Raw genomic sequence first — 11310 nt, 5'->3', positions numbered from 1 at the left:
AGAGGGGGATGTAAAAGGGGTGGGGGTGTTGCATTACTTGTTAAGGAGAATATCACAGCTGTACTGCGGGAGGAAACCTCGGAGGGGTCGTGCAGCGAGGCAATATGGGTGGAACTCAGGAATAGGAAGGGTGCAGTCACAATGTTGGGGGTTTACTACAGGTCTCCCAACAGCCAGCGGGAGGTAGAGGAGCAGATATGTGGACAGATTTTGGAAAGATGGAAAGGTAGCAGGGTTGTAGTGGTGGGTGATTTTAACTTCGCCATGTATTGACTGGGACTCACTTAGTGCTAGGGGCTTGGATGGGGCAGAATTTGTAAGGAGGGCTTCATGAAACAATGTGTAGATAGTCCAACTAGGGATGGGGCTGTACTGGACCTGGTATTGGGGAATGAGCCCAGCCCGTGGTCGAAGTTTCAGTAGGGGAGCATTTTGGGAACAGTGACCATAATTCCGTAAGTTTTAAGGTACTTGTGGATAAGGATAAGAGTAGTCCTCGCGTGTAAGTGCTAAATTGGGGGAAGGCAAATTATAACAATATTAGGCAGAAACTGAAGAATTTAGATTGGGGGCGGCTGTTTGAGGGTAAATCAACATCTGACATGTGGGAGTCTTTCAAACGCCAGTTGATTAGAATCCAGGACCAACATGTTCCTGTGAGGAAGAAGGATAAGTTTGGCAAGTTTCGGGAACCTTGGATAATGTGGGATATTGTGAGCCTGTCAAAAAGAAAAAGGAAGCATTCGTAAGGGCTGGAAGGCTAGGAACAGATGAATCCCTTGAGGAATATAAAGACAGTCGGAAGAAACTTAAGCAAGGAGTCAGGACAGCTAAAAGGGGTCATGAAAAGTCATTGGCAAACAGGATTAAGGAAAATCCCAAGGCTTTTTATACGTATATAAAGAGCAAGAGGGTAATTAGGGAAAGGGTTGGCCCACTCAAGGACAGAGAAGGGAATCTACGTGTGGAGCCAGAGGAAATGGGCGAGGTACTAAATGAGTACTTTGCATCAGTACTTACCAAAGAGAAGGACTTGGTGGATGATGAGCCTAGGGAAGGGAGTGTAGATAGTCTCAGTCATCTCATTATCAAAAAGGAGGTGTTGGGTGTCTTGCAAAGCATTAAGGTAGATAAGTCCCCAGGGCCTGATGGGATCTACCCCAGAATACTGAGGGAGACAAGGGAAGAAATTGCTGGGGCCTTGACAGAAATCTTTGTATCCTCATTGGCTACATGAGGTCCCAGAGGACTGGAGAATAGCCAATGTTGTTCCTTTGTTTAAGAACAGAAGCAAGGATAATCCAGGAAATTATAGGCCGGTGAGCCTTACGTCAGTGGTAGGGAAATTATTAGAGAGGATTCTTCGGGACAGGACTTACTCCCATTTGGAAACAAACAAACTTATTAGTGAGAGGCAGCATGGTTTTGTGAAGGGGAGGTCATGTCTCACTAATTTGATTGAGTTTTTTGAGGAAGTGACAAAGATGATTGATGAAGGAAGGGCAGTGGATGTTATCTATATGGACTTCAGTAAAGCCTTTGACAAGGTCCCTCATGGCAGACTGGTACAAAAGGTGAAGTCACATGGGATCAGAGGTGAGCTGGCAAGATGGATACAGAACTGGCTCGGTCATAGAAGACAGAGGGTAGCAGTGGAAGGGTGCTTTTCTGAATGAAGGGATGTGACTAGTGGTGTTCCGCAGGGATCAGTGCTGGGACCTTTGCTGTTTGTAGTATATATAAATGATTTGGAGGAAAATGTAGCTGGTCTGATTAGTAAGTTTACGGACGACACAAAGGTTGGTGGAGTTGCGGATAGTGTTGAGGATTGTCAGAGGATACAGCAGGATATAGATGGTTGGAGACTTGGGTGGAGAAATGGCAGATGGAGTTTAATCCGGACAAGTGTGAGGTAATACATTTTGGAAGGTCTAATGCAGGTGGGAAGTATACAGTAAATGGCAGAACCCTTAGGAGTATTGACAGGCAGAGAGATCTGGGCGTATAGGTCCACAGGTCACTGAAAGTGGCAACGCAGGTGGATAAGGTAGTCAAGAAGGCATACGGCATGCTTGCCTTCATCGGTCGGGGCATAGAGTATAAGAATTGGCAAGTCATGCTGCAGCTGTACAGAACTTTAGTTAGGCCACACTTAGAATATTGTGTGCAATTCTCGTTGCCACACTACCAAAAGGATGTGGAGGCTTTGGAGAGGGTACAGAAGAGGTTTACCAGGAAGTTGCCTGGTCTGGAGGGCATTAGCTATGAGGAGAGGTTGGATAAATTTGGATTGTTTTTACTGGAACGACGGAGGTGGAGGGCCGACATGATAGAGGTTTACAAAGTTATGAGTGGCATGGACAGAGTGGATAGTCAGAAGCTTTTTCCCAGGGTGGAAGAGTCAGTTACTAGGGGACATAGGTTTACGGTGAGAGGGGCAAAGTTTAGAGGGGATGTGCGAGGCAAGTTCTTTACACAGAGGGTGATGAGTGCCTGGAACTTGCTGCCGGGGGAGGTGGTGGAAGCAGGTACGATAGCGACGTTTATGAGGCATCTTGACAAATACACGAATAGGATGGGAATAGAGGGATATGGACTCCGGAAATGCAGAAGGTTTTAGTTTAGGCAGGCATCAAGATCGGCGCAGGCTTGGAGGTCCGAATCGCCGTTCCCGTGCTGTACTGTTCTTTGTTCTTTGTTATCTCCAACCCCAATAACCGTTCACCATTAACACTCCTCAATAATGAAAATTTTTCGTCAATATTTACAGTAGAGAAAGAAAATGTTGTTGAGGAGAATACTGAGATACAGACAACTAGGCTAGATGGGATTGAGGTTCACAAGGAGGAGGTGTTAGCAATTTTGGAAAGTGTGAAAATAGATAAGTCCCCTGGGCCAGATGGGATTTATCCTAGGATTCTCTGGGAAGCCAGGGAGGCGATTGCAGAGCCTTTGTCCTTGATCTTTATGTCGTCATTGTCGACAGGAATAGTGCCGGAAGACTGGAGGATAGCAAATGTTGTCCCCTTGTTCAAGAAGGGGAGTAGAGACAGCCCTGGTAATTATAGACCTGTGAGCCTTACTTTGGTTGTGGGTAAAATGTTGGAAAAGGTTATAAGAGACAGGATTTATAATCATCTTGAAAAGAATAAGTTCATTAGCAATAGTCAGCACGGTTTTGTGAAGGGTAGGTCGTGCCTCACAAACCTTATTGAGTTTTTTGAGAAGGTGACCAAACAGGTGGATGAGGGTAAAGCTGTGGATGTGGTGTATATGGATTTCAGTAAGGCGTTTGATAAGGTTCCCCACGGTAGGCTATTGCAGAAAATACGGAAGTATGGGATTGAAGGTGATTTAGTGCTTTGGATCAGATATTGGCTAGCTGAAAGAAGACAGAGGGTGGTGGTTGATGGCAAATGTTCATCCTGGAGTTTGGTTACTAGTGGTGTACCGCAAGGATCTGTTTTGGGGCCACTGCTGTTTGTCATTTTTATAAATGACCTGGATGAGGGTGTAGAAGGGTGGGTTAGTAAATTTGCGGATGACATGAAGGTCGGTGGAGTTGTGGATAGTGCCGAAGGATGTTGTAGGTTACAGAGGGACATAGATAGGCTGCAGAGCTGGGCTGAGAGATGGCAAATGGAGTTTAATGCGGAAAAGTGTGAGGTGATTCACTTTGGAAGGAGTAACAGGAATGCAGAGTACTGGGCTAATGGGAAGATTCTTGGTAGTGTAGATGAGCAGAGAGATCTTGGTGTCCAGGTACATAAATCCCTGAAAGCTGCCACCCAGGTTAATAGGGCTGTTAAGAAGGCATATGGTGTGTTAGCTTTTATTAGTAGGGGGATCGAGTTTCGGAGCCACGAGGTCATGCTGCAGCTGTACAAAACTCTGGTGCGGCCGCACCTGGAGTATTACGAGGAAAGGCTGAGGGACTTGAGGTTGTTTTCGTTAGAGAGAAGGAGGAGGAGAGGTGACTTAATAGAGACATATAAGATAATCAGAGGGTTAGATAGGGTGGATAGTGAGAGTCTTTTTCCTCGGATGGTGATGGCAAACACGAGGGGACATAGCTTTAAGTTGAGGGGTGATAGATATAGGACAGATGTTAGAGGTAGTTTCTTTACTCAGAGAGTAGTAGTGGCGTGGAACACCCTGCCTGCAACAGTAGTAGACTCGCCAACTTTAAGGGCATTTAAGTGGTCATTGGATAGACATATGGATGAAAATGGAATAGTTTAGGTTAGATGGTTTCACAGGTCGGCGCAACATCGAGGGCCGAAGGGCCTGTACTGCGCTGTAATGTTCTATGTTCTATCTCCAACGCCAATAACTGTTCACCATTAACACTCATCAATAATCTCCAACCCCAATAAGCGTTCACCAACAACACTCCTCAATAATCATCAACCCCAATAACCGTTCACCATTAACATTCCTCAATAATCTCCAGACTGCAATAACTGTTCACCATTAACACTTCTCAATAATCTCCAACCCCGTTAACCATTCACCATTAACACTCCTCAATAATCTCCATCCGCAACAACCGTTCACCATTAACACTCATCAATAATCTCCAGCCCCAATAACTGTTCACCATTAACACTTCTCAATAATCTCCAACCCCGTTAACCATTCACCATTAACACTCCTCAATAATCTCCATCCGCAACAACCGTTCACCATTAACACTCCTCAATAATCTCCAGACTGCAATAACTGTTCACCATTAACACTTCTCAATAATCTCCAACCCCGTTAACCATTCACCATTAACACTCCTCAATAATCTCCATCCGCAACAACCGTTCACCATTAACACTCATCAATAATCTCCAGCCCCAATAACTGTTCACCATTAACAATTCTCGATAATCTCCAAACTGCAATAACTGTTCACCATTAACACTCCTCAATAATCTCCAACACCAATAACCGTTCACCATTAACACTACTCAATAATCTCCAACCCAAATAATGGTTCACCATTAACACTCCTCAATAATCTCCAACACCAATAACCGTTCACCATTAACACTACTCAATAATCTCCAACACCAATAACCGTTCACCATTAACACTACTCAATAATCTCCAACACCAATAACCGTTCACCATTAACACTACTCAATAATCTCCAACCCAAATAATGGTTCACCATTAACACTACTCAATAATCTCCAACCCCAATAACCGTTCCCCATTAACACTACTCAATAATCTCCAACCCCAATAACTGTTCACTATTAACATTCCTCAATCATCTCCAACCCCAATAACTGTTCCCCATTAATATTCCTCAGTAATGTCTAACTGGAAATAAGTGGTAGAAATGGCAGAAAATATCATATCCAAACCATTTATTGAAGAACATAGAAACACACCAACATGTTTATGACTTTAATACTATTACACAGGCTCAGCTTATAGCAATCCAGACTCCCTACAGTGTAACAATGACTAATGCATTCCAATTACACCGCAGCACAAAGTGATCTCTTTTTAGTTGATGTGTTGTGAAGTTTGCATCGTCGTAAATCCAGAAAACATAACTGTCACAACACCGTGTCCAAAGGGAACGTTAGCCTGACAATGAGTGACCGATGGTGCAGATAATTTGCTTCTCCAAATGTCAGAGAGAGCTTTCAGAGTACAGTGAACACAGGGAATAAATCAAGTTAATGAACAGTTGTAATAAAAGCAAAATACTGCAGATGCTGGAAATCTGAAATAAAACAAAAAGTGCTGGAAATACTCAGCAGGTCTGGCAGCATCTGTGGAGACAGAAACAAAGGTAACGTTTCAGGTCTGTGACCTTTCATGAGAACAGATGTGTCTGTCCCTCCCACTTTCCTCCTGCCTCCTCTTGAGTGGCAGAGCCAAGCCAGTGTACTGAACCATGATACAGCCAAGCACTGCTGTCTCAAGCAGTCATTCTTTATGTTTGAGATGAACAGGTGAATATCAGCAGGATACACAAGTGTGGAAGTAGGGCGAACAATCCTCCTGGAATGAAAGATAAATCTCCTGGACACTGCTGGCAGCAACAACTGGCTGAAAAATCATAGGGGCATTAAATAAAATAAATCTTTAAAATTATATTTTCTTTGAACACTTTATTAATTATCAAAATATGGGACAAGAGGCTGTTTGACTGACATCCAATTAGGGAATGTGGCTCTCTGAGTCCCTTCTTTTCGGTATGCGGCATTCAGCACAATGTAAAAGAGATGGCATCGTGGATGGAGTTTACGATTGATGTTGAGGCCGTTAATCCCTGAGCAATTTCGGGATTCAACCAGATTCAAGGCTGAGCTAACAGAACTGAAACAGGCAAACTGCTCCACAATGAAGGGCTCAGATCTTAGACGGAAATGTGGGAAGGTCAGGAGGGAGAAGGAAAGTCTGGGGGGGAAGGGCCTTTCTCAGACAGTAATAACAGATGCCAAGGAAGTGGGGCTTTGAAGTGGACGATATGGGGGTAATTTTTAGGGAGGTTCTTCCTCCATCCAGAACAGTAACACAAATGAAGGAAAGAAAGAAAGACTTGCATTTCTATAGCGTCTTTCACATCCTTGGGAAGTTCCAAAGCACTTCACAGCCAATGAAGTACTTTTGAAGTGTTGTATTGGAAAAATGGCAGCCAATTTTTGCACAGCAAGCTTCCACAAAGAACAATGTAATAATGACTAGATGATCTGTTTTACTGATGTTGATTAAGGAATAAACATTGGCCAGGACACTAGAGATAACTCCTCTACTCTTCCTCATCTTCAATATCTACCTGAGAGGGACAATAAGGTCTCATCTGAAATATGGCACCCACAACAGTGCAGCTCTCCCTCACTACTCTTCTGGAGTGCCAGCCTAGATTTTGTGCTCGTCTCTGGAGTGGAACTCAAACCCGCAACCTTTGAGAGAGTTTTACCCACAAGCCACGGCTGAACCGTCAATTCATGCAGTGTGCTCTCTCAAAATGATCCCTTATATGTGAGTTCAAGAGACAATTGGATGTGCTTATGCAGGGTGGAATTGTGGGCCATGATAAGGACAGGTGGGACTGATCTATGAGAAGGGCCTGCCAATTGGACAGTGACCTTTTCCTGTTTGTGTAAACTGTTGTTCTGAAGTTTGAAGGAAACTGAATTGGACTTTATAGGTGGGGCAAACTGAGAAGGCCATTCAGCCCCTTAGGCCTGCTCCACCATTCAATTCCATCATAGCTGCTTTCTACATTAACTCCATTTTCCTGCCTTTGCTCCATACCCCTTGACATCTTTACCCAACAAATATCTATCAATGTAGGATGACCTTCCTTCCTTTCCCAAGATCAGCCACTGCGCAAGGTGCAACGCGTGTCATGTTTGCTAAATGTTTTAGCCTTGTCACACTTACGTTGGGTAGTTTGCAAGCCCCAGTTTCACACTAACAGAATTTGGAGGTAAATTTCTCTGATTTAGGATTTCCAACAGTGATCTTCGTGCAATGAGAACAGAAAGTGGGGGCCCTGGATTTGTTGAAAGTCCCACTCCAGAGACTTCAGCACATAATCCAGCTGACACTCCAATGCAGTACTGAGGGAGTGCTGCACTGTCAGAGGTGGCATCTTTCAGATGAGACATTAACCCAAGGCCCCTTTCACCCCCACAGGTAGATGTAAAGAATCCCGTGGCACTATTGGAAGAAGAGCAGGGAAGCTCCGCTTGGTGTCCCACCCCATATCAACGTGCTGGATTTGCAGCCATCACGACTTTCGGGTGCTCTGACCCCTTTCTCTAGTTCCCGATGTGTGTTCCCATTGTGAGGAATTCTGCATTGGGAGCCTGAAATCATAGAGCTGACCCCAGAATTTCCAAACCAAAATTTTAAAAAGGAATTGCTCACAAACCCAAAATTACAAATGGGTAAACAAATAAGTAAACAAATTCTCAAACAGCACAGTTAGGAGGAAAGTTTGGGAGCTTGAACCACTGATCCCTGTACATGAGCAACTTGTGCACATGTTACAGAGCCATGTGCCTTCATGAGTGGTGCATTATCTATTGACATGAATGGTATGTTTACAGATATATCAGTGTTGAGTTGGCCAGAACACACAAGTCATTTTACATCTGCAGGAAAAGTAACAAGCTTCAGACGCTGGAAATCTGAAACACGAAGCAGAGGGCCCTGGAAAAACTCAACAGGTTAATTCAGTGTTCAGATGTCAGACTCTTCTTTATCAGAACTGGAAGAGATTACAGATGCATGACATTTAAATAGGGACAAGACAAAGGGAAGGGGAAAGACATATGGATGAACACACGTGCGTCATACACGCACCTGCAACACATGCACACACACGCATACACACGCGTACACATCCAACATACAGATGCATGCACACACAAACACGGACACACACATGTAAGTGAAGTTCACATCTGACTGGCCCTTGATGTCTGCACAGTGAGTCTCAGTGGATTCTGACAGAGGGCGTTCCTCTAGCCACATGACAGTTCTACACTACATAACGCACTGAGTCAATTTTACATTTCTTTAGTTCTTGATTACCAAAACACACACACACATTGGATGTTTGGACAAGGCCCACAGGGAAGCAGCTTCCTGGTTAAATTCATGCCCAATTATATTTTGTGATTGCTATTTCAGCCCACTTTGACATTGCGTCTTGCTTTTTCAGCCCTTGGGAAGATTTTGCATCAATGTCAATATTTGTTTCTTTTCATAAAGGAGCTGATGTGATCAGCGAATAAGGAAGGAGTTTCTTCAGCTTTATCTTCCAATGAAACTGTGCACCATCGGTCACATGGTACGTAATTCACTTGCGGTCAATTTGATGGGAATTATGGGTGCTTGATGGGACAGGCTTTCAATGGCAGTTCTGTAGGCCAAGGTGTTTAACAACTGGCTGAAGCTTAAACTGGCTTCAGAGTCCCACTTTGCTCATCACATTTCTCAGAACTCAAACCTCTCATTAACACACTTGCGGCCAATCACCTCTGACAATATCCCTGTGCACCAATTTCCCTCTGTAGAATGGGCCAAGGGATGTCTTCTTCCTCTTCTGATTGGCTGACCTCCTCCTCCTGCTCCATTTCTTGATCACTGGGCTGGCCTTCTGTGTACTCCTGGATCGTGGGCAGTGCTCCCTGCAGGCTGCAGCGCCGGCGCAGACCCACCAGCAGAGGCTGGGGCATGGAGCAGATGTCTGCGTTGTTTCCGAGGTCGATCCAGGACAGAGCTGGATACTTGTTAGGCTCCTTCATCATCTCAGTCATTTCCTTGAGAATGAGCCTGGTCAGGCGATTTCCATTCAACGCCAGGTTGGTGAGTTTTGGAAGGGCTGCCAGGAAGGGTAGTAGAAGGTGCAAGCCATCATCTGACAGCTCAGTGAAGCTCAAGTCGATGGAGGTCAGGTGGTCTCCGTTAAGCTGCAAGTAGTACGCTACACGATGAATGTCCCTGGGAGAGAGTGGCATTCCCGATAGATTCAGTGAGTCATTAGCGAGTTTCTTCTGCAAGGTAGCTTTTAAGCTAAAAGAAAAAAAAAAATTGTTTATTTCAATGATCATTCCTTGTTCTGGACATGCCATTTCTAACACCCTGATCTACACAATCTTTGAAATGGATTATAGCCCATCCTCTAACTATAGCATGACTATGAGAGCAGTGGGTACCAATCCAAAGAAAGTTGGGTTTCGCTGCATCCAAAATCTCGTCTGTTAAGACCACATTGATGAGCCGGACAATGTGTGCAGGATTCGTACCTAAACAGCAGCTAAACGGTGGAAATCAGATGTTTGCAGGTGGAGCCAGTCACAGAACAATCTCATTTTCACTAGGCGGCCAGGAACCAGAGTATTTATTTAAAGGCATATTCCTGGTCTCGTCTGTGTCTGACTCCCGCTGTCTTTCAATTGTGTTCTCATTAGACCCTTATTGGGAATGCCAGCCGGTATCAGAAATAAACAACTTCAACTAGTTAATCTGCTGACATGGAATTTATAGAGGTTTATTGGTCAAACAATTACATGATGTAGGAAATTAGGCAGAATTGTGGGTCAGAACCTTGGTCTTTCACCCCAAGCTATGGACTGAGGTCCTGCCAGACTAATGGGAGGAGATTATCTGTGGGCAGTCCAACTCAAGTCCTTGTGTCACACTTCAAAGCTGCCCATAATTTGGCAGCAAATTGTCAACCTCACAGGATGTCAGACTGGCACAGTAGAGTAGAGAGGGTCTTCGGAGAATGGGGCTATGATACTGTGTTAGTGCACAGAAGGAGCTTTCCTCTAAACTTTAGATTTGGCTATAATTTTAACTTGCTAAGTGGTCTGTTCCCCAGCATTATTGTACTATCGATGAGCACAAAATCGTGAACAAAAATGAATAGGAAAGTCTACAGACAATGAGCTGAACAATTTACCAGGCCTGATAACAGGACAGTTGTTGGTGAATATTCTTCATTTGCAACTTTGTGTTCCTCTCAAGTTCTGCAGATCTGACAAGAGCTGACAGTACACAATTATCTTTAAACGATCATGAGCTGTATTGCTAGTTCAATCTTCCTGTGAGACTAAGCTGCTGAAAGGGGAAAGGTAGGGCAAACAAATCCAGAGCTCTCTGGATGATGAAAAAGATAGAGATGAAGATGAAGAAGAAAAAGTATGCTTATAACAGATGTCAGGTAGATAATACAACCGAGAACAAGGCTGAATATAGAAGGTTCAGAGGGGAAGTGAAAAAGCAAATAAGAGAAGCAAAGTGAGAGTATGAAAAGAGACTGGCAGCTAACATAAAAGGGAATCCCAAAGTCTTCTATCGGCATATAAACAGTAAAACGATGATAAAAGGAGGAGTGGAGCCCAGTAGGGAAGGAAGGAGGAAGGAGGCATAGCTGAGGTATTAAATGAATACTTTGCATCTGTCCTTACCAAGGAAGAAGATGCTGTGCAGGTCATGGTGAAAGAGGAGGTAATTCAGGCACTAGAAGGATTTAAAATTGATAAGGTGGAGGCATTGGATAGGTTGTCTGTACTTAAAGTTGATAAAGCACCAGGACCGGATGAGATGCATCCAAGAATACTGAGGGAAGTGAGAGTGGAAATTGCAGAGGCACTGGTCATAATTTTCCAAACCCCCTTCGACTCAGGGGTGGTGCCAGAGGACTGGAGAATTGCAAATGTTACACCCTTATTCAAAAAAGTGTATAAAGATAAGCCCAGCAACTACAGGCCAGTCAGTTAAACCTCAGTGGTGGGAAAACTTCTTGAAATGATAATTTGGGACAAAATTAATAGTCAC

General features: G+C 44.1%; 1 protein-coding gene across 2 annotated transcripts in view; it reads right to left on the bottom strand.

Moving 5' to 3' along the window:
* Positions 1 to 5406: 5406 nt before the first annotated feature.
* LOC137383033 (leucine-rich repeat-containing protein 75B-like) overlaps positions 5407 to 11310 on the bottom strand; it is a 242317-nt gene continuing 236413 nt past the window's right edge. For both annotated transcript variants that reach the window (XM_068055627.1, XM_068055629.1), the window contains exon 4: positions 5407 to 9540. In XM_068055627.1, the coding sequence (XP_067911728.1) occupies positions 9000 to 9540 (541 nt within the window). In that variant the 3' untranslated portion in view covers positions 5407 to 8999. The remainder of the gene's footprint in view (positions 9541 to 11310) is intronic.

Source organism: Heterodontus francisci, chromosome 23 (genome assembly GCF_036365525.1).
Source record: "Heterodontus francisci isolate sHetFra1 chromosome 23, sHetFra1.hap1, whole genome shotgun sequence".
Lineage (NCBI taxonomy): Eukaryota > Metazoa > Chordata > Chondrichthyes > Heterodontiformes > Heterodontidae > Heterodontus > Heterodontus francisci.
The sequence above is the reverse complement of the archived record's forward strand: the minus strand, read 5'-3'. Positions and strand labels throughout refer to the sequence as shown.